An 18,487-nucleotide genomic window follows, 5' to 3' on the forward strand; every position below is an offset into this window, starting at 1 on the left:
GGTCATTACGTGACGCCTTCAGTTTTATCAACGTAAACATTTTAAAGTGGAAACCTATCCTGTTCGTGGAACAATAGTTTCATTCCAGACAATGCACAAAAGGTATGGATGTGAGTGGCAGGTACATTAGTATCGATCGCGTTGCAAGCTTTCATAGAACCGTTAACGTATATTCATGACTGCAGGGTAGTGGGGGGCTAGGTGGTTAGTGGGTGGTGAGCTATTATATTACAGTAATTAGTGCTGCGCCGTGACCTTTAGGATACCTATGTATTTTGCTATGCCCGCGGCGCATCGTTAATGAATAATCAATAACTGCAGTGCCCTCTAGAACTATAAAACACCAATAGAACACCAATCACGGCAGTCACACATTCGCGGCCCTATGTAGGTAAGTAAAATAATTCTAGTCTATTGAAGATTGAATAACTAATTTATATTCATTAGTTTGATCTAAGATTTAGAATACCGATTTGTAATAGATAGTACTCTAAATTAAGGTCTCATTCTCTTAAATTTAATATCTGTGTTTTGTCTAGTCCAGTTACAGTAAACAGAAAGAAAGATCTATCATCTATAACTAGGGATAAAAGACCAGGATACAACATCCATAGAACATTTTCTTATTTGTACTTTCATTGAATTCTATCTTATATATTTTAAGACAAACAATTTAACAAATAATGTATATTACAAATCGCCGGTGAATGGCACCCTTTACTAAAGGTTGCCAGACTTAAAAAATATAGGACAGAATAGTGAACGCAAATACCTACGTACTTTAGAATGTATATATATTGAACTCAATTGAACTAAACAAAGATTAGTATTACCAGAAAAATAATTCTCATTTCAAGTTCGCACTTCACATAAAATAGCAATTCATTCAGTCAGTCTGACTTTTTAATTCGGGATTCCGGACGTTTGGTTTGGAAATGTCAAACAAACAAAATAGCGCAAATTCTGTGTCTGTGTGAGACACGGACACACGGGATTACTAAAATCATCTGAGAATACTTATTCTTCTAATTGCATCCGATCGGTCTTATATCCCATGTAGTTGGTGGCACGGCCACAGTATCGTTACGCCCGGCGGTGACAACGGCAGTGACATGAATCCGGTCTGCTATAATGGGGGTGCCCACGATAGACTCATACATGAGGCTGACCAGCTTATATCACATATTGAACGGGGCTCAACAATCCTCAAGTTTTATCCGCGCAAGCGTCCTGAACGCCGCCACTTATCCGTGAGGAGAGAAACCCATCAGATTATTTGGTCGAGAGCTGGAATACCACAAAAGAATGCATACGAAGGTGCTCTCGATATAAGAGACATCAAGGAAGTGAGGGTCGGTAAGGCATCAAAACACTTCGAGCGGTGGCCGGAGGAGGCGAAGAGGCTTGAGAACTCGAAATGTTTCACCATCTACTACGGAGCAGAGTTCAAACTGCGAGCAGCTTCGTTTGCAGGTAACGTATAGTTTGTAAACATGTCTAATTATACCGGGGCCACGAAAGTTTCACATAAATTGCTGGCTAGATTTGAGATTTTCATAGGATTTGCTTTGCCAAGTTATTGTTTTGATTGGTCGAAACGAACGCACTTGCAGTGATATGTATGTACAGTTTTGAGTCATTCTGAAAAATGAATGTTTGCAGCACACACTGACAAGGAGTGTGAAGCCTGGGTGAAGGGAATCAGGTTTCTTATTGAGGAAGCTATCAATGCATCGTACCCTCTACAAATAGAGAGATGGCTGCGGAAAGAGTTCTATGCTATAGAAAACGCTAATGAAAAGTGAGTGCAACTTTCAAACTTTATTTCACATTGTTATTGCAACTCCAATGATGTATTAAAATATGCTTAACCTTCAGTAGGACAACCATTGTTTAGTCTGAATATTGAATAATAAAATATTATCCTTTTTTTTCGGGTAGCATTTGATACTGGTGGATACAAGTCACGGTTTTGAAATTGTCTGATTCTTCAACATATATCTTTGATCATAATGGTCTTGTTTGTTGAATGTTAGCACTGAGCTCATAAGGGAATGGATTCATATACTTTTTACTCTTGACTGTGCAAAAGAAAAGCTTTAGATAAAGCAAAATAACTCCAATGCTGCTGTTTATCCAATGTTTTTACAGAGTTTAGCGTGGGCACAAACATGTATGTACTAAATGAATCACAATAAATGCAACAGATTTTTAAACATTAATTAACACTGTATGCAATAGTTAGTATTTTACAATCAAAGTCATTTCACATGGCAGACTATGGTACTATTACCATACGAAATAAGTATCATTAATCCAGGGTGGGTTAAATAAAATGAATAAATGATGTTTATAGTCAGACAAGCTGACACCCGACCAGGCAATGAGTAAACGTAAATGATTTCTACATGTAACATAATTTGAGAAACCCTGCAACCAATGAGTAAGTGTAACATTGTGTGTGAACCTCGACTTAAGGTCACTAAAGTTATAAGAAACACAAATTAACAAAGTGATAATTTTTGTTCTTGTACAATTATCATATTAGTAACCATTGTGGTTTATTATTGGAATTTAAATTAATTGTTCTATTAGTTTTTGTTTTCCAAAAAGTGTGTATATAAAACCAGCATTCCATAGAGGGAGTCATAGTTAATTCATAACTTATATGGATATTACTGTTACATGTAGAGGTAGCTGGTCTTATTTTTTTTTCTTATCATATTTGAAGAACTTGAATAGACCATTCATGGTAGTATTATTCCCATTGCCTTAAAGACTTGCTATCCACACAGGCATGTCCATGTAACAGTATCTAATAAAGTATTTGTTACTTGTAGTATCACCTTGAAGGAAGTGAAGGGTTTCCTACCTAAAATAAATTGCAAGATATCCACAAACAAACTGAGAGACTTGTTTCAAGAAGTTGACACAGACAAAAGGGGAGAAATTGGTTTCGATGACTTCTCAGTTTTGTACCAGAAGCTGATTTTTGACGAAAACGTAAGTCATATTCTTTTATTTTTATCATTCCTAATGTTTTTCTTCACTTGACGAGTGAGTATTTTTATATGCACTTTTCCATTACCAGAATGTTCACGATATCTTCGATAAGCACTCTTTGTACTGCAAGAACGGCTCGACTATCACTTTGCGGGAGTTCCAAAGCTTCCTACGTGTCGAACAGCATGACAGACTGGGGGATGACGAAGCCGTCGCTTCGCAGTTCATCCGGGACTACTTGCGTGATCCCCAGCGGGACATCTATGAACCATATTTTACTTTGCATGAGGTAAGAACTTTAAAATACTAAATATATAAACAGTCCTTACCTTTTAAGATTACGATTAACGGGCGTATTCAATAATTTTTAATAAATATTTATTTTGCAGTTTGTTGAGATGCTGTTTTCAAAACAGAACACTATCTGGGATAGCAAACATGATGCTGTGACTCAGGACATGACTAGGCCGCTGTCCCATTACTGGATATCCTCATCACATAATACGTAAGTAATACTCGTAGTTGAAGTCAAACTACTTCATTGGTTCTGGAGTTTATGATTATATCTACTTTTAGGTATCTAACGGGTGATCAATTTTCGAGCGAATCTTCTCTGGAAGCTTACGTGCGGTGTCTGAGGTCAGGGTGTCGGTGCATCGAGCTTGATTGCTGGGACGGCCCTGATGGCTCTCCTTTCATCTATCACGGACATACATTGACCACCAAAATCAGATTCATGGATGTGCTGCGCACAATAAAAGAACACGCTTTTGTTGCATCTGACTATCCTCTGATCCTCTCCATCGAGGATAACTGCACGCTGCCTCAACAGCGCCGCATGGCGAGCGCCTTCCAGGATGTCTTCGGAGACATGCTGGTGGTTCAGCCATTCGAAAAGAATGAAACCGCTCTACCCTCGCCTGAAGATCTCCGCAGGAAAATTGTGTTGAAGCATAAAAAGTTGCCTGAAGGAGCTGAGGAAAATTCTTTCGCAGTTCGTCAAGAAGAAGGGAAAGATTTGGATCTGAGAAATTCTATTAAAAATGGGATCTTGTTACTAGAAGATCCTGTCGACAAGGAGTGGAATCCACATGCTTTCGTGCTGACTGAGACAAAGCTTTATTATACGGAGCATTACAGCACTCAAGCTGAGGCCGACGCAGAGAGCGACGGGGAGGCCGATGTCGAAGCGTCCAGCGTGCCGCAAGACGAACTGCACTTCGGCGAGTGTTGGTTCCACGGCAAGCTGGCTGGAAACAGACAGGAGGCCGAAGAACTCCTGAGGGGTCATGCACATCTCGGTGACGGAACATTTTTAGTCCGAGAGAGCGTTACCTTTGTGGGCGACTACTGTTTGTCCTTTTGGCGCCAGGGCAAGGTGAACCACTGCCGCATCAAGCTGAAGCAAGACCGCGGCGTCACCAAGTATTATCTGATTGACACCGTGTGCTTTGATAGCCTTTATAGTCTAATTACACACTATAGGCAGCATCCTTTACGAAGCCAGGTAATGTTATTTTTCCCCTGTCTCATTATTTGATCTTCCCCTGTCTTTATCATGTAATAGCAAAGTACAATATAATATTGTTTTCAGGAGTTTCTGATAACATTAAAAGAGCCAGTGCCGCAGCCGAACAAACATGAGGATAAGGAGTGGTTTCACCCGTTTTGTACGAGGGCTCAAGCTGAAGAGTTGTTGCGTAAAGCGAACACCGACGGCGCCTTTCTTGTGAGGCCCAGTGAAAAGGATCAGTCTTCATTCGCGATCAGTTTCAGGTAACAATACTTTGTTTTATAGTTTCATTTATATTATGTGCTCCTTTGTTTAGTATAGTTTCGAGAGGATGAGTAGACAACATTGTGTTAGGCACAACTGACATGCGAGATAGATATCAAAGAAGGTCTTAGTTGCATAGACTAGTTCGAGTAGTTTCAAGGCGTTGCAATGCCTAGAGTACATAAGTACAATCTATCAAGCGACTGCGTGACTGTAGAACAATCATCAAATATTTTGCGTTCCGGCCCCTCGGCGTATAGGCTAAGCTCGAGTACCTAGAACAAATAGGAAAATTGATGCGAATGAATTGTAAAATGCGTTTAAATTGCACTTATCTAGTGCATCTATCATGTTATTTATTTGATTACCTTGCCCCTCTAGACGTAAGTGCCCTATGTTCATTGTTTGCGTAGCGACATAGCTAAGGTAGTACAAAGCAAATATGTACCTGTATGTACATTTACAATGTCCAAGAAAACCTATGGTTTAAAATATCCCTAGTTTCAAATACTATTTCACATTATTTGCTATAGAGGCAAGGCTGTGCTCAGCAATAGATACCTATTAGTTGATGAGATTATCATTATGTGTAAAAAAAACATGGAATTTAATTATTTTAAAACAATTGTTTAGGAAAAAGATTTTATCGGCGGTTCTGATGGACATAGTAATTAATTTGATCACTTTTGCATCACCGTAATTAAATTATGTCGTGCACAAATGGCTAATTAAATGAAGTGGCTGTATGCGCGACATTTAATCAATTGAAAGTGATACATTGAAATAGAATGTTAAACGAAACGAAACTGTGCCAGTGCAAGTCAAACAGAGGTGGATAGAGAAAGATGAAAGGCTGGGGAAGGCCTTTGCCCAGCAATGGGACAGCATAAGCTAAATAAAAAATAAAGACGATATATTTTTGCTGTTCTACTCCAACTGCTCATAGGCCATATTTTATCCGGTTGGCAGCCAACTGTATATCTGTGTATATTGTAACTTTACTCAATACAATTTTTTTTTATTACTACACTCAACTTCAACTCACTGAGCTATAAACACACTAAACATTATATTCCAATAAACAACAAAAATTTCTTACAGGACGGAAAGGGAGATCAAGCATTGCCGAATCAAGCTGGAAGGCCGACTGTACACGATCGGAACTGTTCGCTTCGAGAGTCTGGTAGAACTTGTCAACTACTATGAAAAGAACCCCTTGTATAAGAAGGTCAAACTTTGGTTCCCTATCAGCGAAGATATTGTTAGACGCATTATAGCTGTGAGTATTTCTATCACTTTAATTTTGTCGTACCCGTCAATCCAAATCAAAAGTCATTTATGCAAAGTAGGCTGAAAATCAGCACTTTTTGAAAATCTACGAAAGACAAAACGCCCGCCCTTCACCACTTCCTATGTGTTTTTGCTGGGAAGAAGAAGTGGTGGAACCAACTCCCCAGCAACTCAACGCAACGTCAAAGTCAAATGTTCTTATTTCAAATAGGCCTTTGCAAGATCTTACGAATCGTCATACTAGTTGCACGGTTTCAAAAAGTCTCATGGAGAAGAGCCGGCAAGAAACTCCATGGACATTCTTTTAAAGAAGTTAAATGTTATGTTACATGACGCAAAATTATTAAATCATCCACGCTACGACAGATGCGGCTCTAGTATGTCTATGCTATTGCTTAGTATCGACGAGCGTATATCAACATAACTTGAATCGTGCCCAGCGTTCTATAAACAATTGAAGGATTGAATTCATTTTTTTTAAACTATCAACAATGTAACACCATAATTAAATTGCCAATTGTGGATCGTTGCTATATTTTTAGATGTTACCACACAACGCAATTTCATAAGTTTCTTTAATCATTAAAAAAAGTATATTTATTTAGGAGCCGGATGACAACTCGGTTTACGGGACTCCTGGGTACATTAGATTAGATTAGATTAGATTACTCGGGCTGGTTTCCGCAACTCCACGACAAAGCGCGTATTTTGCGTGTGAGGGTGATAATGGGTGTTCATTCACTCGATCCACCCCAACTCCTCGAGAAAAGCCAGCAGAGGTTTAATTCTGCTGACTATCTCTTGGATAGTACCTGGGTTACCGAAGTACTTAGCCCTGTATATGGCGGTTTCAGGGCAGTCTAGTAGCACGTGTGCCGCTGTTTCTTCTTCCCCCATGCAGGCTCTGCATAAGGGACTGTCTGTAACTCCTATAACATAGAGGTGTTTATTGAAGGAGCCGTGTCCAGTTAGAACTGCCGTAAACTTACGTAAATTCTGCTTTGATAGGCCCATCAGCTGTTTAGTGAGGCGATCGTTGATGGTCGGGAGGGCCATCTTCGCCTGCCTGCACGCGCTGTGGTTAGTCCAGAGGTGGTTGTGTTTGTGCCTAGTACGCTGTCTTACCAGTGTTCGTAGGTGGCCGAAGGGGAGTGGCAGTATGGGTTCTGGTCCTACTGCTGTTTGGTCTGATCCCCTTCTCGCCAGCTCATCCGCTGCATCGTTGCCTCGGGAGCCACTGTGTCCTTTTATCCATTGAATGGTTATGTTATTTAAACTGCCTACCTTGTTTAACCGTTGGTGGCACTCGTGTATAAGGCCGGAGTTTGCGCAGTGTTTGCTTAGGGCCTGTATTACTGCCATGCTATCTGAGAGTATTCGGATAGAGTGACCGGTTACTTCCCGCTTTATGACTGCTTCGGCCGCTAGGGAGATGCCTATACATTCAGCTTGGAATACTGTATTATGTACTCCTAGGGGTGTGAATATGTGTATGTTTAGGTCTTCTGAGAAGATGCCTGAACCTGTGCCGGTGCTTGTTTTGGATCCGTCGGTGAAAATTCTTAGTTCTTTGGGATTATGTCCCTCGTAACGATGATCCTCAAAAAGTTGGATCCTGTATTTCTTATCGAATATAAAGACTTTGGGTATGCGGTCGTTTATAGCCTGCATAATGGGAAAGTCTGCATAAAGATTGTTTAGTATAGTTGTGTGTTTTGTAGGCAACTTGCTCCAGAGAAGAAGTGGTGGAACCAACTCCCCAGCAACTCAACGCAACGTCAAAGTCAAATGTTCTTATTTCAAATAGGCCTTTGCAAGATCTTACGAATCGTCATACTAGTTGCACGGTTTCAAAAAGTCTCATGGAGAAGAGCCGGCAAGAAACTCCATGGACATTCTTTTAAAGAAGTTAAATGTTATGTTACATGACGCAAAATTATTAAATCATCCACGCTACGACAGATGCGGCTCTAGTATGTCTATGCTATTGCTTAGTATCGACGAGCGTATATCAACATAACTTGAATCGTGCCCAGCGTTCTATAAACAATTGAAGGATTGAATTCATTTTTTTTAAACTATCAACAATGTAACACCATAATTAAATTGCCAATTGTGGATCGTTGCTATATTTTTAGATGTTACCACACAACGCAATTTCATAAGTTTCTTTAATCATTAAAAAAAGTATATTTATTTAGGAGCCGGATGACAACTCGGTTTACGGGACTCCTGGGTACATGGACCCAACAGCCTTCACTTCTAAGGTAAGCTTTTGCGTTTATTTTGCATATTCCAAATGTTTCCAGGGAATTCTATACTTTTAACTATAATTAAGTAACAGATTTCAGTCGTAATAGCTTATTCTATGATTAAATATTACCCTACTTTGGTGAAAAATTAATGAGTTTCTTAATTTCAAATTAAAATCTTTCTTATTCATTTCATTTTCATTCGTCATTCGTCCATATGTCTTGACTATCTCGTATTCATCTCTTTTTTGTTTTCTTATATGAATAGATTCAGGAGGCGGTGAAATAAAGGATCTGTGAGCAGGTTTACTTGACAGTGCGTTTATTTTCATGTTTGTAGTAAATATTCAGTCAAGATGTTGAATTTAGTAGATATTATTAAATAAGTATCTAGAAGTTGAAAGTAGGTACTTGCTAAGATATAAATAAAGCACAAAATGAGTTACGCAACAGCTCACGTCAAATAACTTTGCGCTTCTAAAGTCAGCTCTTTGATACTTCGTGCGCATTAAGGTTTATACTCTATATTTGCACAGTCACTAGCATCCAACTTCGTCTTAGCAAAGATTGACGTCAGCTGTGTGTTTACTTCCAAATATTATAGTTTGAAACTACACAGTTTCAATATCTATTAGTTAGTAGTAGTCTAGTACGCTTTTGTCATGTGGTATCCTGCCAGTATTGATAAACAAAAGAGTAAAGAAGATATGCCCTAACGGCAGTTCCCAGTAGTCTAACTATTGATTTGAGAGATATAATTTTGACGGCAAAACAACTAGGACAGCAAATTACTATCTCTAGTAAACGAAACAACAGATAGATTATAGGGAACGGAAATTAAACCGTGTTTATACCATCAGGTGACGGTGAAAGCTCTATACGATTACCGAGCGCGTCAAGACGACGAGTTGTCTTTCTGCAAGCAAGCCATTATCACTAACGTGGATAAGCCCGACGAAGGTTGGTGGCGAGGCGACTACGGCGGCAAGAAACACCACTGGTTCCCAGCCAACTATGTGCAGGAAATTGAGGTTCCGCACATTTCTGAGGTCCCTGTTAGTATATTTGTATCTCATTTTATGATAGGGATAACCGTCAGTTACGTTTATAATGTTGGCTTATGTTACAATAGTTTTTAATTTTTGATTGTATCATTTGATAACTTCTTTTTGCTGACGATATATTCTGTTCTTAACTTTTTTTACTTTTCATTCTTACTACGCTAACCATGAAAATTAAAAACAATTTATTTTCACAGGGTCTCGAGAACGAAACGGCAGCTTTGGGCTCATTACAGAAGGGCGTGGTAGATGTATTAGGCGCCGTGGTGGAACTCGTGGTTGGAGAGGAGAGTGGGTCGGCGCGTTGGCTCGTCAGGATACAGAGCCCTCAGATGTGCGCGCCCTTCGACATGGCCGCGCCCACTCGGGAGATAGCCCTCGAGTGGCTCTCCGCTATCAAGGAGGCCGCATACAGCGCCAGTGCTCGCTCTCTACAACACAGGAAAATGGAACGCACATGGAGAATCGCCAAAGAAATGTCCGACCTCATCGTCTACTGCCGCTCGGTCACATTCAACCAAGACCGCATCCGCACGAAGGGCTTCATATTCAACGAGATGTCCTCCTTCCCTGAAACCAAAGCTGAGCGGCTGATGTGCCAGCAGGAGACGCCATTCTTCCTCAAGTACCACACGAAGCAACTGAGCCGCATCTACCCCAAAGGGCAGAGGATTGATTCGTCGAACTACAATCCCGTTCCATTTTGGAACTCGGGCTCTCAGATGGTCGCTCTGAACTACCAGACTCCTGATAAGCCGATGCAGATTAACATGGCCAAATTCAAGGAGAATGGAGGGTGCGGTTATGTGTTGAAGCCGGACTTCATGTTCGAAGAGACATACAATCCGTATGTGAAGAAGAGTATTGAGAAGAAGGTGAAGCCAATGATAGTGATGCTGCGCCTGATCGGGGCGCGACACCTTATCAAGACGGGGCGCGGGACCACCAGTCCCTCCGTCGAAGTTGAGATTATTGGAGCTGAGTATGACTCGAGCGTTAAGCTCGTTACCAAGACTGTCGGTATGTATCATATTATCAATATTAACATGACCTACCTGATGTATATAAATCTCACCACGCTTGCGCACGAGATCTTTGTACAGATCGACACTTTACGTGTAACCCTAAAATATTTTTCTCACAGGAGTGTCTATGTTTGCTTGAACACTTAAACAGCAGTGCAAACTCACTCACAATTACTCTGGGAACTAACAATAATTTCGTACAGCATAATGCAGCCAGTCTTATTCAATAGAGTATAGACAATCAGAGAAAAACACATCGATAGAGACTTTATAATATTATACAGTTACCTTGTGTAAATTTCTGAAGTGCATAGGAAACAGCTTGCTGACTTATTTTCAATCTGTCTAATGTATCTAATGCATTTATTGTCCATTGTCTTGCCTTAAAGCCAGACGTTGAAATATAGTAGCTTAGTCTTAAAATACTATATTTTACATGTGTATAAGTTTCTTTAGGATCCTGTGTTAACTGATATTGTGATGAAAGCTAATGTGTATTGCCTTGGTGACAGAGCGAGGAGTGCTAGACACATTATCTCTGATGTACCGGCGCGTCACACACGGGCGCACTCCTCTGCCCAAAAAGCGCAAACAAGACCGCAATCTCAGATACACAACACTATTAAACAAAAAACAAAAGAATACTGTCATGAAGGGTACCGACTCCATTTAATTAATGTTTAGGTAGTCGATGTACGTTGTAGCGTTTTTTTTCGTCGATCTATCGATGTCTACTGCAGCACTGGTAGACCCCAAAATTATTTACGCAAAATTGTTTTGATTATGCTGCCTATACAACCTTTTTTTCGGAGAATATTTTTCATTTGCGAATTTTGCAGTTGATTTCAAACATTTTACTACTTTTGCATAGGTGTCAAGTCGTATGCATTTTTGCAACATGCTTGTCATATAATCAACGCCCATGCTTATCTCTCGGTGACGGCATCTGTTTAAAGCCCTAAGTGCATCGACAACATAAACGTCAGTTTTCTTAAAACAACGATTTATTACGAATTTTAGACAGAGGTTTATATTGTCGATGAACTTGCGCCTCACAGATATAAACATATCGATCGTGCCGGGTGCTATCGTGTATTATGTTACTTAGTGCTTTAAGCGATCTAGAAATTTCTTCCTGGAAAACTGAAATTAACTAAGTAACACTCCCAGTTTAGAGGAGCATCTTCATAACAGTCTTTTAGGTATTACTGAGTTGATACTTGTTATTTTTTTTTTGCTGGCGTCCGTAAAATGCTTTATGATGTTTCATTATAGCTATTGTGTTTTAGATACGAACTTATGGAGAAATGCAAAATATACCGAGGCATAACATCTTTTCCAATTTACTTTGCATACATTACATGTGAGTGCCGCCTGACATTATTTTCTCACAATGAAACAGATACCGTTTATCAGAGATCAATACACTAAAATGAGATAAGCGAAGCATATACCCAACAAACTTTTTCTTATGGCATAGGTTTCATTAGTGATGTCTGGCGGTACCGGGATCTTAGTCCATTGTAAACCATTTGAATATTCTCCATAAGCTCCTAACAGCATCTAGATTTCTGTGACTGACCAGTTTAATGTTTTTTTTTTTTTTTTAACTAGTTTATGCAGATTTGAAACATTACTTGTCTGATCTCCTTTTAGCCTAGCTTTCAATTTAATGTGGTGTAATTTTAGCCTTATTTGAAAAAAATCTGACTTCTAAATACGAATGTTTCAGCCGACAATGGACTGAACCCAGTGTGGAACGACATCTGCGAGTTTGAGATTGCAAACCCGGACCTGGCGGTTATCCGGTTCCTTGTGCAAGACGAGGATATGTTCGGAGACAGGAACTTCATCGGTCAGGCGGCGTTCCCCGTCACCTGCCTGCGTTCCGGCTACAGGAGTGTACCTCTCACCAACGGCTTCTCTGAGGAACTGGAGCTCTCCTCGCTACTCGTACATATATCCTTCATCACGAGCAAATAGATCAATTAGCACAGCTCGCCGATGCTACTTCTAACCAAAAATTAACAGGTTATACGTAATGGTAAATCGAATCTAGTTCTAATACGAATGGAATCTGAGAGGCAAATCTTATTTATCCACAAAATATTTTCTAATATTATACTTATTTAAAATTTTCATAGTATACATTTACAAATATTATACTTCTACACTGATCTATCTTTCCTGGAATCATATACATTTTATTGATGTAGTAGTGTTAATCAAATTATAATGTATTGATGTGGCTTTAGATGGTATCTTCTGAAACTTTAATGTTCAGAAACTTGATAAAAACAAATATCTAACTTTTACACATGTTGAAGATAGAACGAAGGTTAAGAAACCACTATTTTGCTCGAATATTTGGATATACATATTTATTCTCGAAGTTTTGTGTACCTCTTATCTCTATTTATTTGTTAACAAAGAGAAGAAATAGGTGATACGGTGGCTCTTTGCCGCACCAACACATGAAAATATATAAATTGCAATATTCTGTATCCTGTTCTTTATTACGAAGGAAGTAAAAGTCTGTAGTAGTTAGAATTGAAAAGTGAGAATACTGTGCCTAACAAGCTAACGTATTAAATCGATGTAGACGTGACCCTCATTAATTAATCGTTAAGAACGCACTATCGAAGCGAAGTATAACTGTATAACTATTGTATTTAATGAATAACTCCCAAAACAGAAAGCTTTTTATACAAACGTGAGTATAACTCTCGTATTTTTAACCCTAAAGTGAAAATTGAAACTTTATCAGGTTTCGTGTTATTATATGTCAGGTCTGCTTACAGCAAATAATTTTAACAAAAACGTGCGTCACACGTTTGAAAAAGCACCCGCTCTGGGGTTTAGGATAATATGCAAGTAAAATGAAATTATTTGTAATCTAATGAAAGAAACCCCGTCATTTCATTTGGATAGGATAATGAGGATGAGGATTTTCAAATTTATACATTTGTATATTTTGTGCACGACAATCCCATTAGAGGAGAGATTTACTCCAGTAGGCATATAGAAAACGGGTCATGTCTACATTTTGGTAGAGTGTGTTCAAGGAATGCATAATATGAGCTTACTGAGACTGATTTTTAGTAAGTAACAGAAGAATGGAATTGTAAAGTCAAATAAACGCAACAAATGAAACATTAGTGAGAAACAAAATATTATTAGATCTTAAACATTGAAAGGAACTCTTTCTCAATATTGTTTAAAATCATTTTTACACAATCATCACAATTTTATGCATTTTTACTAGGCGGTTAATACATAGATATATTTCAATCTTTTAGCATAATATTAACATTTATGGGAATGCGATATAACCGGGTTAGAATGTGGTTTTTATGCGTGCCAAATATCTTTCACATGCAATTAGCCTGCTCTGCACAATTTATGAACAAAATAATATTGAAAAGCATGCCTACGTAATATTTTATTGTTATTATAGATAGGATATAATCCAAATTTTAATGTTTCATTGATGTTTGTCATGATATATTTAATTATACCATATAAATATGCTTTGTTGACGTACTGGATACGGTAGTTAAATTCTAATGATCTTAAAAAAAATTGCTTAACATCATCCCAGAGATACGAAAATTCAATGAATTTTCAAAGTTTTATCTATCGTTGTCTCACGATAGCGACCTTTATTTGTTATTTATCGGAATACCGTTTGGCCTCTAAAATATCTCATTGTCTTTTACTTACTTTGTATGTTTGCAAGGCATTTTAATGAACACTATTAAACCCATACAATACATGTTACTATACGTACATTTTATATAGTTTGTAAGTGTTTAATGTAGTTGTAGAAGTAGTAGACTTTTGAATAGTATATTAATCACAAAATAGCGCACAAGTATATAACTGACGAGACTGGATGTATAGGTTAACAAGATATCTGTGAAATGGGTTACATACACAAGACCAAGGAGTATTTAACACACTATCAAAAATTTACCCTAAAATTGGGCGAAACTTTTTTTTAATTACAAGGCCTGTCTTATCCCTGCGGTTAATCAAAATTCAGAATTAGTTAATTTGTTTTTTGTTTCATTTACCCCAGTTACGTTTTGTGGTGCTATTCGTTGGTGCAGTTTCAATTTTATCTCACTTTTGTTAGACTCTCATGTGCTCTCTCGCGTACAGAACCCGATAGTAGTTTAATTTGCAGATCTAATATTGTGCAATTAGCCATTTCACAGAAATCTTGGGTGGTATAGCATGTTAGAATATTACGTATTCAAGTTACGTGCCAGTTTACAATTTGAATGTGTTGTGTTTTATATTACAATCAACGTTAAATAAGCGACCAGCATTGCACGGCCCTTTGAATCTCTATATTTTTGTGTAAGCTGTATAAAATTGTTTGGTTATAATGTGAATTGAATATTATAATTGACAATTGGATAATAACAAACTTATTACAGTACGTGGTCTTAAAAAGTAGCGAGTTTAGTACTAGGTTTAGAGCAATATTTTTGTTCTATATGATGGATTTACCTAGTACTAAAGCCGGTACTTTTTTAGGACCATGTTTTATAATAAGGTGGTTCTACAGGGTGTTCTAAAAGCTGACGTCAAACTTAAGATGTAGATTCCCCGTTAATAGGAGCACATGATACCCCATGTACGTTACCTCATTTTTAATGGCGTGTATGCGTTTTTGCAGCTAAAACATCAATTTCACTTTCACGCCAAAATGCCTGATTGGATGTTGATAAAATTTGATATGGAAGAAGTAAGGCATAATAAAATAGTTTTTTTTTTTTATACGACCAGAGTTGTTCTTTTCCATTGGGTAAAAAGCCCGCACAGGAAAAAAAATGTTAGTTAAAAAAATTCAGAATTATCCTTGACATCTGATTAATTGTTTCGAATTGTTTCCGCAACTTGTAAAAGTCTGTCTATGATTGTTTTTAGCTCGCTTTTATATTGGTTATTTTGACATTGATTTTAATTTTCGTACATAGCACATAATTTTGTAGCCTGAAAATAAAGGAATTTCAATTTGATTTGAAAAAGTAGGTAGTTCAAACTATATCTCTTTAAGCGTAGGCGCACACATTCGGTTTCCGGATTCGGTTTCCTGATCAGGAATTCAGATTCGGAAAATGAAATGCTCTTTTTTCGTACAAAATGTTCACAAGAGCGCACGCGTTCTTACTTTTTCCTTTCTCAGTGCGTTCAGATAGCCAGAACCGGAACGTGTGCGCTAGTGTCACGGAATCTCGAATCGGAATACCTGATCGGGAAACCGAATGTGTGCGTTCAGACTTGATAGATTCTCTGGGCTGCAGAAGACTAGTTGATTGTAGGAAAAACACATCCACATTACACGGTGGTAACTATTAAAAATACATACTATTAATTGACTAAGATATAGTATTGAATTATACAAATTCATTTTGCATTTATATAAATTTTATAGTTATAATAAAAGTATTGTAATCGAATGAAATGATCTTATTACTATAATATGGATTGAGGGCCTAGCTCTAATTAATTTAAATTATTACAATCCGGCACACATCGTTAATCGAAGAACACGAGGTATTTTTCAAAACTAGTGCTAGGCCCTCAAGAACATTTATGTTTTATTGGTCTCCAGAGATAAATGTTTAAATATTGATGTCATCTTGTTGTCAATGTAAAAAAATAAAACTCACAACTGTGATGTGGTGTTTATTATCCTATTACACTGAATCCAGACGAAACAATGAAGAAAGGCGACATAAATGGCTCAGCAGTCTATATTTGAAGCAAAAAATTACTAAAAATTCTGTTGTATCCAGTCTTCACTTCGAATGTTCCTGCTTAAATAGTGCAATTCCAGCCAATTATTGAAAGCCGACGCTATACCAACGATTTCTCCTCCTGTAAGATAATGTTATTATTATAAACATTCGTAGTTACAGACGCACATACATGTTTTTAACTGACTTCAAAAAAGGAGTTTCTCAATTCGACCGATTTTTTTTGTAAGTTTACTCCGCCATTTATTAATCGATGTTGATGATTCTTGTTTTGTTTGATAGGGTCCGAGTTGGTCCCATAATCATCAGATCAGGATTTGATGATGGAAACCCTGAGAAATTAAGGGCAACTTTCGAAAGTTGTAGGCATATATGGGGTAATAACTTGACACAGGCAGGTGTAGATAGCACTTTTTAACAATGAAGGTTTGGAGCTGACCTGATGTTGGAGACCGAAGGTCGAAGCAACTCGACAACTGAATTTGTAAACTACCTCGTGTTTGGGATTATACGCATTATTAGTATTGACGAGACCTTTGCACTAATGCGGACAGTGACAGCTATCTTTATCCCTGAAAAGACAAAAATAAAAAACTTTTTACGGCTTCCAAGAACAGTAAAAAAGCAAAAGAAACTAATTCGGTCGATATGTCTTTACCACTATATTTAATGTAATGTATAAATAAATACCTTGTTTTGCTTTCGTAATATCTTATATTCTTTAACCCCATAACATTGATCACGGAGAAACTCAAGATATTTTTTTGTTACTTTGAGATACCCATCATCCTATGCGTAAGTTAAAACTTTAATACCCATCTGTGTTAAATAATCTAAGCAAATTCGGATTTGTCTCACATAGCTTAATCTTATGGTCACCCTATTAGAAAGGGACAGACGGCCTCCGTACTATCTGCTTCACTCGGCTCGTTTTTTGGATATAAGTGTTCAGTCATGTTTACCTACTACATTTATATTACGTCTATGATGGTTGCAACGAGGATCCTAAACTTCGCTGTCTGTCAATAAGACTATAAGTTCGGCCGTTCAGAGAATGCGTTCCTGACACCTATCAGTTAGTCAGGACTAGTGATGGGCACAACATAACACTGAGTTCGTTACCGTTCCCCCAAAATAAACCGCCGCATTATTTTAAGATTATTTTCGTTTTAAATTGGCGGAATCATTTAAAATTTATATTTTAGTTATTTAAGTGGAAACCAAAAAAGGTAATATTCATATAATAAAATCGTTTTATTTATTCTTTGTTACAAAGTTACAATCTGTATTTCTATGCAATAAAGTAAGTACATTGAATTGAATGTGCGTACAGAATGTTAATCAGACTCCGATTCGCTTGAGGAGGTGGTGTCTTCATCATCATCTTCGCCTACGTGTATATTAGGTATTATCAATAACAGAATCAATCCTGATATCTCGGTCAAAATCTTCCAAAATCAGGTTTTTAGAGCTCTACCTCACTGGGACGCCATGGCGACGTCGCCAGCGGCACAGGTCTGGCTACTTCTGGCATCCAAATGTCGCCAAGTCGAGTGGCCATGGCGTCTCGACAGTCAATTGTTTACGTTGTCGCTCAAGAAATTGCAAGCTGACTGGCGACCACATTGGCGACTGTGTGAGGGAGGTGCGCTTTACCGTGTACATTATAGTGGCTACTGTGGCCACGTCGCCAAGTTGCCACGGTAGCCAGAAGCCACATAGGGAACTGTAGCTCGTTGCCACGCCTCCAATTTGGCGACGTTACCAAACCGTCGCCAAGTGAGTTAGGTTCCATACATTTCAATACTAACTGCTTGGATACGTAGCCGGCGACGTCGCCATTGGCGTCCTAATGAGGCAGGGCACTTAGTCTTAGCGCACGAAACGACAACAAATGACTATTTAGCGTCACAAAATGACGGCCCATGATGCCATTTGGGGTTACCATTTTCAACCTAAATATAAAAATGCTACTTTCTTTCGCGCGTTCAGTTTGATCATAGTTTTATTTTTATATTTCATAAAAGTTATCAGTCCATTATTTTCAAATTCTTAAAAAGAAAAACAAAACGTATTATTTTATATTATAAGTACCTATAACTGTATAAGAACCATCAACCAGAACAGATTACGATACTTGCCTGTTATTTTTAGCACAGCACTACAAATATAAAGCGCTGACATAACCTTGTAATAGCGCAGTATAGATTTAGAAAAATATTGTTTACCAAGTTATTTGACACTCAATTTGGCACAAAATTACAACATTCATTGATTATTATTGATATAATAATGTTGTTTTAATGCT

The 18,487-nt window shown here is 38.0% G+C and overlaps 1 protein-coding gene and 1 long non-coding RNA gene across 2 annotated transcripts; one reads left to right on the forward strand and one right to left on the reverse strand.

Moving 5' to 3' along the window:
- Nucleotides 1–789: 789 nt before the first annotated feature.
- Nucleotides 790–16,100, forward strand: LOC124645395 (1-phosphatidylinositol 4,5-bisphosphate phosphodiesterase gamma-1). Its single transcript, XM_047185195.1, has 12 exons — nucleotides 790–1,473; nucleotides 1,663–1,801; nucleotides 2,841–3,003; nucleotides 3,092–3,292; nucleotides 3,393–3,508; nucleotides 3,580–4,510; nucleotides 4,598–4,779; nucleotides 5,882–6,059; nucleotides 8,272–8,337; nucleotides 9,183–9,377; nucleotides 9,581–10,403; nucleotides 12,141–16,100. Exons 1-12 carry the CDS (start codon nucleotides 1,113–1,115, stop codon nucleotides 12,389–12,391), a joined length of 3,606 nt encoding a protein of 1,201 aa, XP_047041151.1. The 5' UTR covers nucleotides 790–1,112; the 3' UTR covers nucleotides 12,392–16,100.
- Nucleotides 16,096–17,247, reverse strand: LOC124645401. The gene is made up of 3 exons (XR_006986218.1): nucleotides 16,870–17,247; nucleotides 16,619–16,751; nucleotides 16,096–16,300 (listed from the first exon to the last, which is right to left on the reverse strand). It is a non-coding gene; the product is annotated as an uncharacterized LOC124645401 (long non-coding RNA).
- Between the last annotated feature and the right edge of the window lie 1,240 nt (nucleotides 17,248–18,487).

The sequence above is a fragment of the Helicoverpa zea genome, chromosome 31 (assembly GCF_022581195.2).
Source record: "Helicoverpa zea isolate HzStark_Cry1AcR chromosome 31, ilHelZeax1.1, whole genome shotgun sequence".
Taxonomy (NCBI): Eukaryota; Metazoa; Arthropoda; class Insecta; order Lepidoptera; family Noctuidae; genus Helicoverpa; species Helicoverpa zea.

What these genes read in the sequence shown, in the direction of transcription:
- LOC124645395 (XM_047185195.1), top strand. Translation starts at nt 1,113, where the DNA reads ATGAATCCGGTCTGCTATAATGGGGGTGCCCACGATAGACTCATACAT. An exon ending in CATATTTTACTTTGCATGAG is followed by an intron (nt 3,293 to 3,392) that starts GTAAGAACTTTA and finishes TTTATTTTGCAG; the next exon opens with TTTGTTGAGATGCTGTTTTC. An exon ending in AGCATCCTTTACGAAGCCAG is followed by an intron (nt 4,511 to 4,597) that starts GTAATGTTATTT and finishes TATTGTTTTCAG; the next exon opens with GAGTTTCTGATAACATTAAA.